The sequence below is a fragment of the Lytechinus variegatus genome, chromosome 4, assembly GCF_018143015.1.
Source record: "Lytechinus variegatus isolate NC3 chromosome 4, Lvar_3.0, whole genome shotgun sequence".
Lineage (NCBI taxonomy): Eukaryota > Metazoa > Echinodermata > Echinoidea > Temnopleuroida > Toxopneustidae > Lytechinus > Lytechinus variegatus.
In genome coordinates, this window is record NC_054743.1 from 44,635,911 (window position 1) to 44,658,844 (window position 22,934).

The window sequence follows — 22,934 nt, forward strand, 5'->3', positions numbered from 1 at the left end:
GTATAAATATATGAAGCAGAATACATACATAGTGGAACAGGAGTTGATTTTCGTAAATGCTCTTCTATAAAAATGATACATGTGTGTACATGCTGCTGAGCTCTCGATAGAGGAGATAAACTTTGTATAATCAAAAAAGGAGATTGACCATCTTGCAGTATTCGGATGAGATATGGAATAGAAATAGTAAACATTCAATTTCCATATACATGTATGTAACTATAAGTATGTCAAAGTATGAAGTAACATAAGCAGTCAATATCCCTGTTCAGTAAATGTGTAATATGGGATACAAGCTTCGAATATATTATAAATTGGGATGCTTAAACTGACAATATACTTTTCAATATTCTGTGGATACGTGATATAGAATATGAACCATGTAAATGGTCAACGTTCAATTTCCATATCCAGAAGAATATGGAAAAATATATGGAATACAAAGAGCCAATATTCAGTCTCCATGCATATAAATATATGAAGCAGAATACATGCACAGTCAATAACTTTTTCTTTTCTTTATTTTCATAATCTTGACATGACCAACTAAGAAGAGTATTGTCAGGTGTCACAGTGACGACTGATTGCGATATACATGTAGCTTACACATGTTTTTTCTTTTTACTTTTCTTTAGTCGTATGGTATATAAAGTACCAATATTCAGATAAACCGATGAATACTTTCCAGTAAGTTGTTGAATTCTAAATAAGGGGAATTAGAGTAAAATATGACATGATACTGTTACCTAGGACGATGGAAGATTGAACTTCGTGCATTTTTAGCAATATCAAACTTACTTCTGTACATGATAGTGGAATTAAGTTTGAACTGATTTTACATGAACAGTTAATTGAACAGTTAATTAATTGCGAGTGATTTCTGCATCAAAAGATGAAAAAGGGGACACGGCTTCAGGAAATCGCATTACTTCCTCTTGATTATGATGATTTTCATCCGATTAAAAAAAACAAAAAACAAACAAACAAACAAAAAAAAACACACAAACAAAACACTGCGATGAGTTGACTTTCACTCCTTGTATATAGTTTGCATTCCAATTACATCCAAGTTTTAGATTGATATTGCTCATATCTCATTCCTCATTATGATGTTGCTCATATCTCATTCCTCATTATGATGTTGCTTATTTTTTATATCTCATATCAATTTCAGGTTATAAAATAATCATTACTCGTGTAGCTTCCACGCTGTTGTGCCTTTCTCTTTCCATTCCAATATTACTTTCACACCTTGTAGCTTGATCCTTGTAGAAAGATTTTTTTCCTTTCTAAGTTTGTACGCAACTTGAGCGAGATGGCCTCTGTGCGCCTTCAGGTTTGGGGGCAGGTCGGTTCGCACTGTCAGACGGTTGAATTCTTGAGAGGGTACTGCGGATGATGTCAGGGGTGCTGCCTGTGCCTGATATGGATCCCGCGTCTTGGACCGTTGCTTCATCTCGAACGATGACAGAACCAAATCTCGGTCAGTCATGAAACAGAACTTAGCAATGATCGGAGAGGGTGATGATGTAGCCTGAGGGTTGCGGCGGGGGAGACGGTGGGCATTTATCAACTTGATGTTCCGAGCCTTGTCTTCCGCAACACCAAGATCGATGAAAACTTTAGTAAGCACATCATAAACATTCTCTCCTTGCTGCTCCTGGACTCCATAGAATAATAAATTGGATTTTCTGTTATGAATTTCCATTTGTGTGAGTTTTTCTTTCAGATTGCGGATTTCATCCTCAAGAGCAGAGCGAACACTAGGAATATCCTTCTTGATACTTTCAATTTGTGATGAATTGTGTTGTGCTAGTGCCTCTACCTCTCCCAGTCGTCGATTCATTGACTGTATTTCGGCTGAAATATTATCAAGTTTCTCCAAGACCCTGGAAGAAAAGTTTGCGATATCTTTTTGTAAGTCCGCATTGGATGGGGTGCTTTTGGGAGAAGACGGATTCTCAGCTGGTTGGCCGCCATGTGTTTTAGCCTGCGAGCTCGTCTGACGCGTGTTGGGGCGTGAAGATGTACCGTGTGGGTTCATTGCGTGCAGTTATGTAATAGCCGGCGATATTCAAGTCTGTACTAGTACGTGTACAGATCAACGGCAGACATGCAAGCTCAGAGATATCAAAGTTAATAAATTCAAGTTGAAATCAGTTGAAAATGTATTCCTTTAAAACGATGGGTACTTACAAGAGTTCATTGAGACCAGGTTCAAAGCATTATGAGTCTTTAAAAAGAGGTAATTAAGTTTTGAGGTATTGAGATTTGAGCTCCGCTCAAAAGTACGTCCGTTCACTCTGAAGTCATTATCGCCAAGTACTATCGATCGCTAAGTACGTTATTTTCTGCATGTTAGGCACATCAACAAAGGCGATCGGATGCAAGATGAAACAGATAGATGTCAATGCACATGAACATTTTGGTTCAAAATTTTTGATGAATTCTTTTTTTTAATATATTAACCGGACTATTCAGAAAACAATTTCAACCGATTTCTACTATCCAAATCCTAGTGAAATGGGGATTGATTTAAGATTTCCCATTGTCAGACTTTGTGCAATAAAATATGAAAATAATTGATTTTCATTAAAAATTTCCAAGAGGGCCGCCAAAGATATCAATTTTGAACTCCGTTGGACTCGATTTTGGGAAGAGAACACCAAGATTCATTAACTAGACACTTAAGGCAAATACCAAAACTTTGAGTGAAAAATATTTTGATGGTACATAGAAACCCCCTTATCCGACTCGACTACAACGATGCAGTCATACATGGTATAGGTTCGTTGTTGAAAACTAGGCTGAAAACGTAGCATATACATAGGCGGATCCAGGGGGCCCGAGGGGCCCGGGCCCCCCCTATTGGCGGAGCAAAAAAAAAGAAAAAAGGGAAAAAGAAAGGAAAAAGAAAAAGAAGGGAAAAGAGAGTAGAAAAGAAGAAAGGCAAACGTAAAAGGAGGAACATGATTGAATAAAAAAATATGAGGGGAAGACTGAAAATATTTTTTTGAAAAATCTATTTCTTAGGATATAAAATTTTGAACTTTCATTATTTTGTTTGATTTACAAATTGATTTTAAAAAAGTGCTCTGTAAAAATGTCTGTAATATGGTCTGAATATTATCATTTTCTGCTTGCGCTGCGCGCTCGCAAAATTTGATTTGTCAGGTTCATATTATTTTCCTGTATTCCATAAAGTTCTCAAAAAGTTTCCTATTCAGGTCAGATTTTCTAAACATATCAGCTAGTGCTGCACGCTAGCATTTTCATTAGTGAGTTATGTATATCCCAATATTAATTCTAAATCAAATTACTTTGATGAACGTTCATCAAAAATTTCGGCTCGCGATTTGTGCTCGAATTGATAGATATCATCTTATTTATAATTACAAAAGTGCTTTAAATGTCCAGTTTTCAGGCCATAATATTAACAGATTTCGCGCTCTCATGCTTAGGAAGAGAAATAGGAAGATAGTAATCCTTTTGATATTGATTGATAACGAATTTATTCATTCCAAAATTGTAACAAAGTTACAAAGTAAAAGAAAATATAACATATATTATAAATATATGTCACCATTTTCATATCATGACATAATGCCCCTATAGAATGTCCCGGTCCTATGTAAAAACTCAAAGTAATAATAATAAAATACATCATCTCTTTTAACTGTGATCCATCACAATTTTCCCACAAAGTGTTTGCAATACAGAGCTTAAATTGACCCTTTGATAGATGGGAATATCATATATTTTTAGCTAGCGCTTTGCGCTCGCTTTATTGATTTTCATGATAAGAAAGGTATTTAGAATGCCCAATTCTAGGTCGAAATCTAAAACACACGTTAATTCAAATACGCAGATTGTTCTCTATTTGAATCATTATCCAGTTTCAGATCACAATATCAAAATGTGTGCTCGCGGATAAATAACTTATCCTTTTCATGATAAAAAATGAATAGAGTGTCCAGAATGTTTCCGCTTGCGCTTCGCGCTCGCATCAATAAAGTTTAGTTTATATACTTAGAGTCCTTCCAAGATTACAAAAAGTACTTGGCATTTCCATTATTCAGGTAAAACAGGTCAAAAATTTTCAGCTCGCACTTCGCGCTCGCAATATTTGAATGTTGAAATATGTAACATCTTCATGGCTAAATGCAAGCAGTCCATAACAGGTACAATTTCGAGCAGTTCAAAACGTATACAAAATTTTCTGCTCGCGCTCTGCGCTCGCATTATTAATGTAAGGAAGATCCCCACTTACTCATCCTTTTCATGATTTACAAAAACTAAATTGAATAGAGAGTCTTGTTCAGTAGGTATAAATCGCGAAATTTTTTACTCACGCTTCGTGCTCGCATGTTTAATTATATACCTATTCTGTTAAGTTACAAAACGTGCTAAGAATTTTCATTCCATAGGTAAAAATTTCAAAAAATTTCGGCTCGCGCTTCGCGCTCGCATTATTTGATTTTAAAAAATGTGTGGCTTCTTCATGGCTAATCGCAAGCAAGTATTTAACAATACCTTTTCCATCACTTCATTTCTGCACACTCTTTACGTTCGTAGTAATTATTAACTTGCATACACATTTTTTTCAGGAAAACAAACATTTCCCAGAATGTTCAAAATTTAGGAAAAAGTACATAAGTTTCCAAAAAATTAAGCTCGCGCTTCGCGCTCGCATTATATAAATAAGGGTTATGGTATTATACATTTATGTTTCATAAGAATAAAGCTAAAAAGTGACCATTATGACTACCCGCCTTCAAAGAAACAAAAAATCCCGGCAAAAATCATATTCGAGCGGCCGATCGGGGAAAATATGGCTGAAAAAAATTCCGGGCCCCCCCTATTGGCGAAGGCTGGATCCGCCCCTGCATATAGACTGCCCAGTGGGCAATCAATTTTGGCTGAAATCATTGATTGATCACCAGAGACATAATGAAGAAGAAAATATGTTGTTTGGAAGATTTAATATCATGCAAAATGCAGGAAACATCAATAAAGAAGGCATGTCGTTTGCACACGTCAGCCATATGGTGAAAATAGGCAAAAAACGCACGATTTCTACGTGCGCACCATATTGGAAAGGGGGCTGAAATCACAGTCTATAATGTCTTTTTCAATTACTGTTATATATTTTCTTAAAGTAGAGATATAGATAAAGACAATGGTATTATGCTTGAGAGAAAAAATATCAAATAAAGTACGCTACAAAAGAAAATAAATTTCTAAATCGATTTTTGACAATTTTTTATGCGAGAAATCTCCAAAACTAATGATATGCAAATTTCATTACGTAATTTGCATATGTCAACAATAATTTCTGTTCGTGAAATTTTACATATCTCTTGTGCAGTACTTGAACGATATATTGTGAAAGTTTCATACAAAACAAGCATGATTTGGCTGAGATATTTTCCCTTGACTTCATGCTATGTGTACAATGTCTGCAAAATGGTAAAATGGGGCCATTTTGTAGTGACGTCATATATTACGTCATTTCGGAGGGAAGACCACGCATAGAACCCAGCAGCAATGCATTTTTGTAAACTTCAAGGTCCATGCCATCCAGCTATGGGGTCATTTGCTTGTCCGGCTTTCGGTTGAATAAACCTCCTGGGCTGCCGGACTAAATTGCAATGCATAAATATGAAAACAAAACAAGCTTATTTCCTTCCCGTTTCCCCCCAAATCGAAAGTCAAATAGAACTCTGTTCAATTTTATAAACATCTTTATGTACACATCGTGATCGGCATGTAAAGGAGGAAACTGATAAAGCAATCCCTTTTTTTTATTTTGCATGATATATGTCTATTTTTCGCTCTCATTACAATGTTGAATAATGTTTGATTTCTTTCTGATCAAGGTAAATTTCCATTGTTGTGAACTATTTTGATTTAATGAACTGTTACTGTACTGTGAAAATGAAATATTGCATAATTCGAACAAAATATACAAATATTTATCGACAAAATCGAATATCCCGTTTGTATGCCATGCATAGAAATGTTTTGTGGAAAAAAATATACGAACTTTTAGTGCATAGCTTTCTAGTTTTACATCCAGTTTTGATTGAATTACAGATTCTACTCTTAATTTTTTTTCATTTCATTTTGTTGTGCAATTACTGATCTTCTGTTTGTATTCATAAAATGAAGTATATTTTTGCAAGAACATGTTGGTTAATGTACGGTGAATTTATCATAAAAAATACATGGTGGGGTGCAGAGAAGTGAATACAGAATCAACCTTGGTGTTTCTTGAAATTATGATTAACATGATAACAAATACAATGTTAGTAAAGAAAATGTATCATTGATGAAATAAATTTTTCTTGTGATATGTTTTTTTTCTTTAGCTTTATTGTTTCTCTCTCTCCTGTTCTATTTTGATAATTGTCAGCCGATGGGGTGGTAATCAATAAGTATCATGTTTCCACTAGTATGATATCTTATATTTTATAATTTATTTATTTATTATGCATCTATCGTAGGATAAATGCAACACGAGCTCAACTGTGACTAATCTGACCGTTACTGATAGGACACTAAAAGAATGGCAGGATTGTGGATCGATGTTTGACAATGTGAAGAGGATCACCATACAGATACAGGACACGATCAGATGTGACGTCATCCAGAAAATCCATCTACCAGCAGTGACTGAGCTCACCATTCAACCAGAACAGTATGCTATGCAACCGGCTTTTCTCCACGATGATCCCACTGCATTCCACAAGCTCTCATCTCAGCTTGTCAAGGTCACATTCACAGATCTCACCATTGGTAACGATCAGACCGAACACACCATTCAAGCTTTCAGATCAACACACGATCTCAAACATCTGAGGATCCTGGGGTGAGCTATCTTTCCTTTATTTCTATCATCTTTTGATTAGCGATGACCATTTATTGATTTGATTAAGGTACATCGTTTCCAAATGTCCATTATTCGCTTCTTTATTATGGAGATACACATACTGCTAAAAACATAACAAGAAACGCTTATGCAACTCGAAGGACAATGTTATATGAATGATATTTTATGTATAACGTAAAATAAATACTCCTAGAAAGAAGCTCATATCCGTTGTCTAGTATGATCTTATACTGTGTTTAAGCATGACATTAAAGATATGGCAGTTATTAAGATTAGAGTTAATTCCCCCTTTGATGTGTACAATCGACCGCACGTATTGACGTAGTTAAACATACTTTTTGTCTCACCTGCATAGCAGAGTGAGACTATAGACGCCGCTTTCCGACGGCAGCGGTCATTTGGGGGTCAATGAACTTAGACCATGTTGGGGAATCAATGTCAAAATCTTAACATGAGGTTAAGTTTTTGAAATGTCATCATAACTTAGAAAATATATGGACCAAGTTCATTAAACTTAAACATAAGGCTAATCAAGTATCACCAAACATCCTGCATAAGTTTCACGTCTCATGACCAAGGTCAAAGGTCATTTAGGGTCAATGAACTTTGGCCGATTTAGGGGTATCCGTTGAATTACAATCAAAACTGTTAAAGTTTTTGAATCTGATTCATGAAATTTCGACATAATAGTTATCAAGTATAACTGAACATGCTGTGCAAGTTTCAGGTCACATGATCAAGGTCAAAGGTCATTTAGGGTCAATGAACTGGCCGAATTGGGGGTATTTGTTAAATTACCATCATAACTTTAAAAGTATGTTGGTTTAGTTCATAAAACTTGGACATAAGAGTAATCAAGTATAACTGAACATCCTGTGTGCATTTTAGGTCACATGACCAAGGTCAAAGGTCAGTGAAATTTGGCAATAATGGGGGTATCTCTGAATTACCATAATATCTTTGCAAGTTCATTATATGACTTTTGAAACTTGGACATAAGAGTAATCAAGTATCACCGAAAATCCTGTGCAAGTTTCAGGTCACATGATCAAGGTCAAAGGTCATGTGAGGTCAATGAACTTTGGCCACATTCGGGGTAGTTGTTGAATTACCACCCTATCTCTGTAAAGTGTATTGGTCTAGTTCATAAAACGTGGAAATAAGAGTAATCAAGTATCACTGAACCTCTTGTGCGAGTAATAGTAGTTTTCAAAGTCAGCACTGCTGCTATGTTAAATCGCGTGATGCAGGTGAGACGGCCAGAGGCATTCCACGTGTATAATATGATTTATTGTCTTGCGTTTATTTTGGGGGTCAGTTTGTTTTACTGGGCCATGTTGGAAATGGATGGGTAGATGCTCTTCTGCTAAAAATGACAACACCTTGTCTTTGCATTTTATTTTCTTTTTAATTTTATGCACACCTTATGTTATATATACTTACATTTTAACCTATCAAATGGGTATTTATGTCTTGTTGGTCCATTATTTAACCTTATTTTGTCCCCGCCTTTGCAGGTGATTTTACTTCACTTTCCCAAGAGCCAAACCAAAAAATATCAGCCTCCCCATAACATGCAACACAATTTAATCCAACGAATGCGTCTTCTCTCCACGTTAATACTACTAGATTCATAAGATGTGGGACTGATGAGAGCTTAGATCCTTCTAATGATGAACATAGGATACAGGTGGAGATAGTACATGGCGAACCAGAATGGTAAGTCATCAGACCTCATTTTATCAAATATTTTCTTTTCTTTCTAATTGTGCAATCAGATCCCCAGATCCCCTTTCCAACGGAATTATCTAGGTGTTTGGTAACTACACAATTATATGATATAAAAGTTATTTAACATTTCTACACTTTCCACGGAAAGCTGGCTAGAGACCATTATATTTTCCAATAAATTTTGTGAAATATAAAACCGATCGTCGACATGTCCTTATCATTCTAATCTCATCATAATTCATAATAAATATTTTGACAGAAAGTATGTTTTCAAATACTTGTAGCGGAATAAGAAGCTAAAGTTTTTGTTCGATTAGTCTGGCCAAAAGGCAAGAAAATAGCATTTTAAAAATGCATTCAGTGATGTGTATGATCACTAATATAAAAAGCAGATGAGAGAAATAAAGATTGTTGCCAAAGTTGAATTTAAATGACTATTCAAGAGAGAGCATTACCCTAATGATAAGAGCTTGTAAGTATAAAGTTTACTTCGTTAGCTTACAATGCATACCCAAAAATGTAACGTTATCTTAACAATTAATTGTAGTAAGATGTGCGTAAAGAATATATTCATCTAATCGCGTTGGAAACTTTAATATTAAAGTCGAAATTAATGAGTGCGTTTTCATCATGGTACACGCTTATTTACTACACTCCCTAGGCTTACTGACGGATAGTCTATTATCACTTGGTCTAATCATCAGATGGGCTAACAACATTCGGGCTAAACCCAATTATCTTTTGGTCTAATGACTACTTGGTCTAAAAGCCTCTTGGTCTAATGAACACTTGGTCTAATAGCCACTTGGTCTTATGCCCAGTTGTCACTTGGTCTAAATTTTGGTCTAATTGTAATTTCGTCTAATAGTCGGATGGTCTAATACTAGTTGGTCTAATACCAGTTGGTTTAATACTCACTTGGTCCATTATTCAGTTAGTCTAATGTGCAATTGGTCTAATTTCCAGATAGTCTAACATTCATTTCGTCTACATGCCTCTAATTTGTAAAGTCTGCATGGTGATTTGTTTTCAATTTTCTGGTAAAAATTTTAAAGTTGCTTTCCGCGCGCCGGCATCAAATCTTCACACGCGCGTACGGGGGGGGGGACAATTAGAGCGACGTATATTTCATCCCCAACTGAATTTTGAAAATTAGTGGGGATTTTCCAAAGTCTGTGCATTGGGGACGAAAAATATATGGGGACGAAAAATATATGGGGACTAAACAAACTTAATTTTTTTTTTGTCTGTTTCAGGGGATTTTCGAAGGTTTTGTGAAAAACAATCAAATTTGCTATTTTTCTGTAAAATAACGCTAATATACATGTACAGATGGAAAAAATATGATGTTTATTTATCCACCTCTATGTATACGATCTACTGTAGAAATTCAACGGCTGGCTTAACCCAATCACGGTTCCCAACTTTTCAAGAAAACAAAACTCCCTGATTTTTCTCTGATGAAGTTCAAAAATTCCCGAATTATTTCAACCCATTCCTAGTTTCTCATGTTTTCTAAGTGTTATTTCAGTGAATTAAATGTATTATTATATATTTTAGTTATGCCAGTGGCGTAGCTAGGATTTTTTCCCCGGGGGTGGGCACTGGGGGGGGGGGCCTTGCTTTTTCAGGGGGGGCACCGGCCATTTTTCCGGTGTGTGTGTATGTGTCCACAAGGGCGGATCCGACTTATGCCAATAGGGGACGGGGCCCAAAAGTATCTTCACCTATATCAGTCGCTTCTTAGTTTTATTCTTATAAAACAACATAAACATAAAATAATCTCATGAGCCTTATGAAAAATGAGAGCGCGAAGCGAGAGCGAATTTGTTTTTTTTTACTTTAATGTATTTTTTTCCTGAAAATTTAATTTTCTGGGCAATGTTAAGTGTGATCCTGAACAAGATTTAAATGTACCCCCAAGCGCGAAAAAAAATTTTTATCAACTGTTCTAGCATTATCGAAAAGGGACCTGTTAAGGACTGCTTACAGTTACCCACGAAACGGTAACATTTCAATAATGCGAGCGCGAAGCGCGAGCAAATTTTTAGACATTCCGACCTTAAAAATGGTCATTCTAACCAATTTTTGTATTAATTAATGAGATATGTATGTAACTAAACAATTGATGCGAGCGCGAAGCGCGAGAGGAAGAAAATTGAGATTTTAGATCTAAAAGCGGGACACTATTCATATTTTGTAAGTCATAAATATGATATAGTCAATTAAAATCTGGGCAATCTGAATACATTTGTTTAAAGGAACATTATGGAATACACGTAGACAACACGAACTTGGCAAATCAAACAATGGGACCACGCAGCGTGAGCTTAAAATGCTGATATGTAGACCATAAAACGGACATTTTACAGAGCATTTAAATTTGTAAATGAAAAAAAAAAATAATGAAAGCTCGATGTCCGAGCTAAAGTATGTTTTGCATATTGACTTCAAAACTTGCTCCACATCAGCCTATTGAGCAAGATATGAATCCCATCGAACAGGCAACTATGACGCGAAGCGCCAGCAAAAAAAATACATAGTAACATGAAAAGATTTTTTTTTAGTTGCAAGTCTTCCCCTCATATTATTTCATTCACTCGTCTTCCTCCTCTTATTTTCCTCTTCTTTTTTCTTCTGTCTTTCTTCTTCTTTTCCTTTTTCTTTTTCCCTTTTTCTTTTCGTTGTTTTTTGCTCTTGCAATTATTTCTGGGGGGCACCTGGGGGGGAGGGGGGGGGGGGGCACGTGCCCCCCCCCCGTAGCAACGCCACTGGGTTATGCATGTATAATGTACCAGTTAGCCTATACTTGTATAATAGTAAGAGGCTACACTAAACAAGATTTTGTTTTGTACTGTCTTGTAGTTTACGTGGTAAGCATGTGCGTGCCAAATTTCGCTGAGATCGCGCGAACGGCGGCCGAGATCAGAAGGGGGTGGGGGCATGATGCCCCCTCCCCTACCAGTCCTCAATTGATCTTTAGGGTTAACGAGTGCATGCGCGGTCCGCGTTCAAAACTTTAAAAGACACTCCCTTTTTTCACGCGTTTTTTTTTGTCACGCGTGTGTAGATCAATATATTTGCCCCCCCCCCACCCCCGGCTTCTCTTTCGCCATCTCCTCATGTTCTTATTAGTTTTTTCCTCCATTTTGCAAAAATCTTATATGTAAATATCTCTCTCTTCACTCATATACCAACAAACAGGTACTTTCGAAGATGGTTGCGGCCATGACGACTCAGACGATCCTAACATGGCAGCCAACATGAAACACAGGTTTTTTTTTCATTTCGGTTTATCGTACAGTATTCGGAATAGTTATAGAGGTAGATATGCTCCCGCTGTCGATCCGTTGGCAACGTCATGAACGTCATGACTTGTACTATGACAGTTAAATGACCGATCTGGGCGTTATACCAGGGGGTATTAAAATGCATCTGATGCTATAGGGCGTTAAGTATTTTATTGTTTGAAAATGATTAGATCTATACAAACATGACAAATGAGACCACTCCATGGTGTCAGTACACTTTGTCAGAAAAGGACAATATATGTTTGGAGCCGAGTAAATTAACATTTTTCAATTTTATGTGGTTCAATCAAGTTTTATATTATTGTAAATTTATTAAACTATAAAAGCTTAAAAGTGCCACCGAGATGTTGAGATAATTATCTCGGGAAGTCGACATCTTGATAGCAAAAGATAAGATGACGAGATCCCGGATCTCATCATGTCGACATCTTTAAGAAGAGATGATGAGATGACAAGATCACGAATCTCATCATGTCAACATCTTTTAGAAGAGATGATGAGATGACAAGATCCCGGATCTCATCATGTCAACATCTTTTAGAAGAGATGATGAGATAACAAGATCCCGAATCTCATCATGTTGACATCTTGTAGAAGAGATGACAAGATCCCGGATCTCATCATGTTGACATCTTGTAGAAGAGATGATCAGATGACAAGATCTTGGATCTCGTCATGTCTACAGAAATGTCTACAGAAATTGTTTGTCCTAACAATTTCAACAGAGACAGCGGGATCGACATCCCCGATTTCTGGATTCATTCATTCATTCATTTATTCAATTTTTCCAACAAAATTAAGAAGCATTAATTACAATAAATAAAATATGACATCAGAAAATACAAATGATAAATATTCAAGTAAACCAAATATATAGAGTATGCACCTGATACCGAGGATAATATATCAAAAAAGTTGGAAAAACTGAGTGGTCCACTGAGAAGCAAGGCTTGTAGAGTGTGGACCACTCAAGACAAAAAAAAGTATAACACAAATAACTATATATCTATACAAAATAGATAATGAAATAAAGATATAAATAATAATTATAATAAAGGAAATTAGAATTAAAAGATGAGCAGAGACAAAAGACGAAAAAAGACATGAAGACATACACAAAAAACAAAACAACAACAAAAACAAAACACAAAAAACAAGAGTAAAAATAAACAAACATTGCTGCACAATCTGCGAAAAACGAAGAAGGGATAAATGGAGAAATAGAAAGTCAAGGATAGGAGAGGGGGGTAGAAGTGTAGTCAATCTGACACCAACACCGAGGGCAACCTGTAGACAGGTAAACAATAAATAAACAAATAAATTATAGAGGAAAAGAAATTAATGTGAAGTTTTGTAAGATTGGAACAAAATAAATTTTAATTTTCTTTTAAATGAATTAAGAGAAGGGGAAAACTGGATATCAGGGTGAAGAGAGTTCCAAAATTTTGGGCCCCTATATATAAATGTATTTTGGGCGAACAGTGTTCTGAGCATGGGCAAATGAAGGTCGTCGCGAGCTCTAGTAGGGTAATTGTGAGAGGAGCTGTTTTTTAAGAACATGTCATGAAAAATAAAAGGAAGCATATTATTATTGTATTGGTACATGAATTGGCCAAGCTGGAGTAGGTAAAGATCACTGATCTTCAAAATTTTGTTTTCGAAAAAAATAGGATCAGTGTGGGAACGTACGTGAGAAGAAAAACCAATACGAAGTGCTTTCTTTTGCAGCAATAAAATCCTGTTAAGTAAAGTTTGATGTGTGTTTCCCCATATAAGCAGACCGTAGTGAAGATATGGTAATACTAAAGAAGAGTAGAGTGTGAGTAAGGACGTTGATGGGAGGAACATTCTTAATTTATTCATAACACCAATATTACGAGACATTGTTTTGCAAATACTGTCACTATGACACTTCCAAGAAAGCTTATTATCTACAATGACACCTAAAAATTTAATATTCGATACACATTCCAATTGAAAATTATCAAACTTAATACTATTAGGTAATGAAGTTAAGGTGTTACTATACAACATGTATTTTGTTTTTTCAATATTAAGAGAAAGTTTGTTGCTTCTAATCCATTCGAGTATTTTAGACATTCCTTGATTGAGTGTTTGAACAAGAGTGTGTGGGTCTTTATCAGAAAAAAATAAATTGGTGTCATCAGCAAAGATTATGAAAGACAAAATTTCAGATGATCTGCAAAAATCGTTAATATATATTATAAAAAGAAGAGGTCCCAAAAGGCTTCCTTGTGGCACAGCGCAGTTAATGTTACATAAGTTGGAAGAATGGTCGTTCAGTGAAACAAATTGTTTTCGATTGGAAAGGTAATTCCTAAACCACTCCAAGGCCTTGCCACGTACGCCATAATGAAAAAGTTTGCTGAGTAATATTTCGTGGTTGATTGTATCAAAGGCCTTGGAGAAGTCTAGGAATATACCAACCTTATGAGAAGATTTATCTAAGGCATGAGCTACCTTTTCAATAAATAACAAGAGAGCATGAACGGTACTGTGTTTTTCTCTAAAGCCGAATTGAAAATTTGAGAATATATCATGATCTTTTAAGAAAGTGAAAGTTCGAACATATATAATTTTTTCTAAAATTTTTGAAAAACACGGTAGTAAAGAGATTGGGCGATAATTATTAACACTCAACCTGTCCCCCTTTTTATACAATGGGATAACTTTAGCTATTTTCATAGAATCAGGAACTTGCCCATTACTTAAAGATAAATTAAAAATATGAACTAAGGGAACAGCAATGAATGGAATAATCGATTTTACTATAATATTATTAATATCGTCATATCCAGAGCTTTTCTTGTTTCCTAAGTGAGAAACAATGTCCATGACTTCATGAATATGCGTTGGATTTAAAAAGATCGAGTTTGGGTTAGAGGGACCAAGAAAATCAGAGAAATGCCCACGAGAGGGCGGTATATTGTTGGCCAAATTTTTGCCTATGGAAGAAAAATGAGTATTAAAAATATTTGCTATGTTACCACAATCCTGAATAACCATATCATTTGATGATATTTTTGTAATATCAGTTTTGTTATCCGCTATGTTCATAGCCTGTTTAAGAATTTTCCAAGTATTTTGCATATCATGTTTATGTAATTCTAGTTTATTAGGAAAATATTTTTTTCTTTTCTAAGCGAATTATTCTCGTCAACGTGTTTTTTGTGAGATGTATATTTATCTCTATTTCTTTCAGTAGGTTTGGATTTGTATTTATAATATAGATTATTTTTTCGGTTTATTGAACGAAGTAAAGATTTTGATATCCAAGGAAGTCTAGGTCTTTTCTTGTAATTATTTTTGTTGTTATTTCTTTGCTTTGGAAGAAAAGTATCCATGTGCCTATTAAGTAAGGTAATAAAATTATCATATGAAGAGTTCACATCAGTAGAATCAAGAACACAAGACCAGTCCACATTTTCTAAACTATCATTCAGTCTAGATAAATTCCGTGCGTTAACTATACTTTGGAGAGGGCGGGTGCCGTGAATATTGTTGGGTTGCGATAATTTGTAGGTAGTCATGATCGGATAATGATCAGTTATATCTGAAAGAATAATGTATGAATCAGGATGAGGAACAACATTGGAAAAAATATTATCAATTAAAGTACTAGATAAATTTGCAACACGAGTGGGTTTGGTAACGAGTGGCAAGAAAGAGGCAGACAAAAATGTTTCTATAAACTCATGGGCAATATTATTAGAGGCACACTTAAGAATATTTATATTAAAATCTCCCATAATAAAACAATCTTTATTCTTAAACATGTTGTTCCGAAGTATGTCAGATAAACGAGCAATGAAATCGTTACCATTAGAGCTGGGAGGGCGGTAAACAACACCTGCAATAACATTCCTACCGCCTGGAACTTCAATTTCTAGAAAAAGAGATTCTATTATATCATTACTAACTGAAATTGTTTCGTGGACAAAGTAACGGAATTTATGAAGAATATACAACGCGACGCCTCCACCCAATCTCCCCTGACGGTTTTTAGTAACAAGGTTATAATTGTCAATAGAGAGTGGAAGGTTGGAGTCATGTGAAAGCCAAGTCTCTGTTACACCTATAACAGATAATGGTTTAGGAGAGGGATTATTTAAAAGCAACTGTAATTCATCAAAGTGTCTGTTCAGGCTTCTTATATTAAGATGAAGCAGAGAAAGTGTGTCACAGTTAAAGTTCATGGTGATGTTGTCAAATTGAGAAACTGTAATGTATTTACTAAAATGATTATTTGCTGGATCGTGTTGACCGAGATTAAGCAGCAACTCTTCAGCCGATGAATTTATTTGATCCGCTATAGAATCATCATAAGTACCTGAAAAATTTGATTGAGTTGTGTTGCTTGGACTAAGAGAGGACCTGAACAAATTAAATAAATCATCGTCTGTTATAGAGTTAAAAGCAATATGATCATTTGGCATAGCCATGGCGAAACGGTGAAGAATTACTGAAGCCAACGGTGTGGTTAGAAGAGTGGTAGAAAGGAAAAGAAATCATGGGATGAAGAGTGAAACAAGGACAGATTTGAGCAGCAGGACAAACAGAAACACAATGCTCACAAAAAACTAAGATATTAATTAAGAACATGGATAACTTGCTTAAGCAATATATATCAAAGGAAACAAGAAGATGCTGAGAAAAACTAAACTAAAATATATGGTTACAATAAACGATAACAACAACAAAAACTTTAAGTATCCGTCTCTCCTGATGGTTTTTCTTGTATACATCAATGAAAAAAAATGCGGATATGGAATGAATATGAAATAAACGTGTCAAAAACAGAATAAATAATTCGAAATAACGACCAATCAAAGAATGAGGGCTAGAGCAGGTAAATAATCGAGAACCTCGAGAATATAGAATCGTATCACTTAGGGGGAAAAATCTTACATAGAGTGAAGGGGGACAATAACATTACAAATGTAGAAAAAGAGAGAGAAAAAAAGAGAAAATTGTTCATACAAGGGAAAACAAATCCACAAATCCCTGCATGTAATTGACATAGAACCCAACTTCTTTTTGTTGGTTTGTAATATAAAATGATTTTCGACGAAGTTAAAAAAAGAAGACCCCAAATAACAATCGGCAGTCTATAAAGTAAGATATTCTAAGCCACTAAGAAACATAAATACACTCTAAATTCCCTTGAGTTCACTTAGACAACAAACCAAAATTAGATTTTAAAACATATCACAGATAGATTCCCAATTTTTTAATAGAAATTCTAATTCAATCCTGGCTTCCTCCCTAAAAACAGGCACCTAGATTGTAATCTAGGAAACTTAATGACCTATTAAAATAATGTATTACGAAGACCAACGTAGGTGAGCAACACATCGACTATCACTTTTTTTAACAGAGTATTCAAAGAAGTATTGAACAAAGGTACTTTTCAACTCAATTCGGAATAAATAATACTTGTGTATTACAGTGTACATAAGAAACAATAAATCTGGAAACTTGGGGTTTCTGCACATTGAATTCATGTCGTGCTATAATTCTAAAATAGCTGCAAGAAAATAATTATCATTGAAACATGATGTATAAAGCCTATAACAACAAGGTGCAAACAAGTATCCATCTTGCGATCTTATCAAGACTGGACATATAGGATGGGAAACCCCTAATTATATATTCAAGTAATTCCTTTTTATCAAATAAAACAGTAAATAACAATGATGGGAAAAGTATTAATATTTTTCACGCTTTGTCACATGAAAATAATGGGAAAATACAATAGACACGAATAAACTAGTGTACACAAAAAGGTTCGCTAATTCAATTTTCTAACAAGGGATGATGGTAACTCAAAAAAACGATTAACGCCATCCTTGTAGGTTAAGAAAAACACATTCTCATCATAACAATAATGATGAGGGGGAAATATAACTAAGTTCATTGAAACCTGAACAAAAAAACTAATAGCTCTGGGATTATGAACTATAAATAAAACATCTCTATAGAGAACTCTGATCTGGCAAACCAGCACGCATAATGGAAAATTAAAACAAAAATTATCACAAACATTCTTGATCCAATCATCCGTGGTAACAAGGGCTTGTAAGGCTGGTTGAACACACTTACATGTACACAGTTACATGCAAATGACTTTCAATGACTTTCCTATCCGGCTCAGACATGATATTGGACACTTGATCATTGGTTATAACCTAATCTTTACCTATACAATCGACTGCACAAAGAGTGCAGATGTAAGTCTTGTAACGGATGGTTGGACACAAAAGTAAACAGATAACAAACAGGGGTATAGTTACGATAGACATCAATTGACTTTTCTGAACGAGTAACGATCATGTTTTATTATTTCCTTTTTTTCAGAAAGTGTAAGCCCCACATTAAATTTACCTCTCTATGTACTATGTTATTTTACCTCCTGAATAGTGAGTTTTAACGTCAACTAGCTATTGAATCACGAAAAGAAAACCTACACTCTAAATTCCTTGGAGTGTTCAAGGGATTAAACGATAATTAGAGTGAAATAAGAATCATAGTCTTGTTGATTAAACAGTATGGTTCCCATTAACAGACGCTTTGTTTGCTTTGCAATCCAAGAAACCCAGAGTGTATTAAAAATTCAGTGAACTATGATACTCTAAAAACTATGAATATCAGTAGATATTATACAGATATTGCCTACCTAGAGTTTTAATATAACATTTCCTCTCCCCGATGGAGTTATATTTTTCCCAAGGGAATATATTTCGCCCGAAGCGCGCAGCGCTGAGGGTAAATATTATCCCGAGGGAAAAATATAGCTTCGGAGGGGAGTTGAAATGTTATTTATTAAAACGATAGACCAGGCAATATCTGTTATATTATATAGTATATGTGGATTCGCCATCAGAAATTGCATTCATCATCTGGTTCAAGAGCGAAATTCTTGCTACAGCTCTAATCCGTCTACGTCATAATAGATTTTTTTTTAAAATACATCAAGCGCGTTCTTCATGCAATCGACGCGTTAACACTAGCGCGTACATCAAATAAACTATCTTGTTGCGCAACTTTATTCAGCGAGTGACGTCACCTTAGGTGATATAACGCCGCAATTGAAAATACTACACAGTATATTCCCTGAGGTGACGTCAAAACCTAGAATATAACAAATGCCATCCTGGCAGCTATGGTCACGTGATGGCGTGTTGACCTATCACTGATTAGAATCTACATAGCCTATGTAATATAATGGATTATTCAAGTCATTACAGAGACAAAACAATTGTAAATAATTAATTTGCAAAGTTCGCTGATGAAGAAACCATGTATAGTTGTAGCATAACCAGGTCGGTTAGTTGGTGGTTAGAATTAGGAAGAGAAAAATTTATCCAATATGACCAGAACAAAACTTGAATCGAATATATCCAAAACAAAACTTTTCTCAAAATGATTAGTAAAGAGAAAAGTATGTATATAACGACCAATTGACAAATAACCTCCAAAAGACAATATTTTGATTATCAATAGTACCCACATAACAATATGCATGTATTATAATAACGCCCAAAGGATAGAGCTAATAATCAGCAAAATGATCTGAATATATACTTGACTGTAAATGTACATTTCAGCAATGACAGATACACAATTAAATTAAAGAAGAGAAATAACAAAAGTAACTAAGAGATCAATTAGGAGGGGGGAAACATGAGAAGGCTGTCATCCTGGAGCTGGACTAACCTGGTACAGTAATGAATCTTTAGGCATCTTGTCGGATGCGAACCATCCGACAGCACAATACCCCCTTACCTGGCAGTGCACGCCGACCCGATCGTTCCCGGCTCCGATCGAGGGACCGCTCAGCCAGTCAACCCCCGCCCACGGGAAACTAGCGAGCCCGCCAATTTTGGTCTCATTTGCATATTGCCGACCAACGGCGTATTTGCATACACTCTAAAAAATGGAATGTTAAAACAACATTTTGAAAGGTTGGAGGAGTGACAACATTTTTTAAATGTTGCATTTACCACTTTAAATGGTTCTACCCAACATTTAAAATGTTGGATTTAGCTTTATACAAAGTTGGATGTAACATTTGGAAAAGGTTGTCACTCCTCCAACCTTTCAAATGTTGATTTAACATTAGATTTTTTAGAGTGTACGATCCCGGCTTATTTGCATAACTCCTGACCAATCACACAACGGATCAGTGCCCACCTATTGTTCTCGCGTTTGTGCGTACGGTCTTGGAGGTTAGTATAAATAGAGTACGATATCGGACAATCCGTGTCACTTGATAAAGAGTTGCAGCGGCACTCGAAAGCTCGTGAACTTGTAAGCTAGTGAACACTTTTTTGCGAGAGTGATCACGAATTTCCTAGAAAGCCAATGAACACTTTTTGCGAGAGTGATCACGAATTTCCTTGTTGACCATAGTAGATTGCGAGACAAATGAATACCCTCTAGCGATTATTTCAATCCGCAATAATGAACCTATTTAGTATTCTACAAGATGTTGACATGATGAGATCCGGGATCTTGTCATCTCATCATCTCTTCTAAAAGATGACGAGATCCGGGATCTTGTCATCTCATCATCTCTTCTACAAGATGTTGACATGATGAGATCCGGGATCTTGTCATCTCATCATCTCTTCTAAAACATGTTGACATGATGAGATCCGGGATCTTGTCATCTCATCATCTCTTCTACAAGATGTTGACATGATGAGATCCGGGATCTTGTCATCTCGTCATCTCTTCTTAAACATGTTGACATGATGAGATCCGGGATCTTGTCATCTCATCATCTCTTCTAAAAGATGTTGACATGATGAGATTCGGGATCTTGTCATCTCATCATCTCTTCTTAAAGATCTCGACATGATGAGATCGAGGATATCGTCATCTGATCTTTTGCTATCAAGATGTCGACTTCCCAAGATAATTATCTCAACATCTCGGTGGCACTTTAAGCTTCCATATTAAACATTACAAAATTGTACAATTTAAAAAGTAAAAAAAAAAGAAAAAACCGAGTAATGGACAACATCGACTCTCTCAATTACATATTATTGCTTATAGCTATTTTGAGTAAAAAACGAAACTTTGTCAAATCTTTTTTATTTCACTTCCGATAATTTCCAGCGTAATGCTCAGTCGTTAGATTTGTCTTTACTAATTCAAATAAACTTTTTTCTAAGGTGGACTTGACCTTTTTTCCCCGATCAGATATACACTTTCGTTATAAAATTATTGAATTTTCGTTCACAATCGATTGTTTGATGCAAGAGACGGTATGCTAATTTTCTTGTTTATTTATTTTACATTTATTTTTCACATTGCTGTGATCTTGGTTAGAAACAAGTGATTGTTTTCATGTCTGATATGAGGATGAATGTTGTATCTACATATCATTTGTAAATATGGTAACTACATGATTTGTATAAAAACTAGTTTTAGGTGAGAAATGTAAGCTACCTAATACTATATGTGTTTATTAAAGTAACAATTATTTACATTGCTGATTGCATCATTGGTTCGATGACTTGTATATGTAGCATTTAGATTGATCGGCTAAAATTACTCCCATGACTATGTCATCTCATAATTTCATTTAATTTTTGAATTGTTCATTTCCCGCGATTATACTATGCAGGGGTTGCGGAACTGTTTTCAAAGTGTGTGGGTGTGGGGGCTGACCATGCACAAAATCACAATCATGTGGTCATTTTAACGTTTTCGCAGCCCCTGCTTTGTTTTGTTTGTACATCTTCCCATAATAAGCAGTACAACAAAGACAACCAATCATACAAACTGGTATGAATGGAGGATGTTGCATGAAGGGCGTATCCTCTTTTTTAAATAATCGTGTAAAGATTTTAAATAATAAAAAATAAAGGAAAAAGAAAAGCTTTGTTGCCTGCAAAAGGTATGAAATTAAAAAGTAATGACACAAAAGAGATCAAGATAAACATTTCTGTCAGTAAAGGGCAGTAAAATGAATGTGAAGTACATGGCATACCTTAAACAGGCGTGCAGGAAACCATGGGTTATCAGTCACAAATGGTTCGCTGTTAAAGTTGAAATAAGAAAAGAGTGATGCTCAACATGTTTTGCTGTGTAAGTATCGAATCTTACAGTATCGGGTGTAAATTGTAAGAATTTGGTACTTGTATAGTACTCATGAGCACTATATTGCATGAACGAAATTTCCAGCGTTGCACTTTTTGGAATCTACCTATTTCATCCACATGAAGTATTCGCTGGGGTTGACGTGCCTTTTAACTTGTTTCTGACCAACCGATTTTAAAATAGTCGAAGATAGAGAACCAACATGGACAGGGCGATTGTAACACATCACTTCCCACATCGTGGTCTGTATTTAATCGATTGTCATTGCGATAACTTTTTTATAGTTAATTTCTACTTATCAAATACTGTATAATCTTTCTTTAAAGGAATGAATGGATTTTCGGTCACATTTTTGGATGCTTGACACGATAAGCTAACTTCTTGTCTGACCAGGCACTTTTCATTGTACTTTTGCATTGTTATGATCTTGGTTAGAAATAAGCAATACGTTTTAAACATACATGTATACCACATATGAGGTTGAATGTGGTATGTATAATGTACGTGTATATCGTTTGAAAATAGGATAGTTAAATCATGAGTACAAAACGTAATCTAAGCAGAGAAAAGCAAACTACCTAATATGTTTTCATTAGAGTAACAAATTATAACTTTATATTGCCGATTACATCATTGGTTCGATGCCTTGTTTTTGTAGCATGTCGTATGTAGAGATTGAAGGGGTGACCTCAAGTTGAATAAAACACAATCCAATGACTATATTTGATCTCATAATTTCCTTTGATATTTCATATCGTTCATTCCCATTTCGGCGATTTCATTATAAGGCTTTGTTTGTACATCTTGACATAATAATCAATGCAACACACACTGCCAAAACTTTGGTGTTGATTTAACACCAGCCCGGT

At 35.3% G+C, this 22,934-nt stretch overlaps 1 protein-coding gene across 1 annotated transcript in view; it reads left to right on the forward strand.

Moving 5' to 3' along the window:
* Nucleotides 1-8,615, forward strand: part of LOC121413010 — a 28,820-nt gene extending 20,205 nt beyond the window's left edge. The window contains exons 4-5 of the mRNA XM_041605773.1: nucleotides 6,507-6,871; nucleotides 8,522-8,615. Coding sequence (XP_041461707.1) covers nucleotides 6,507-6,871; nucleotides 8,522-8,615 — 459 coding nt within the window. The remainder of the gene's footprint in view (nucleotides 1-6,506; nucleotides 6,872-8,521) is intronic.
* Nucleotides 8,616-22,934: the final 14,319 nt, after the last annotated feature.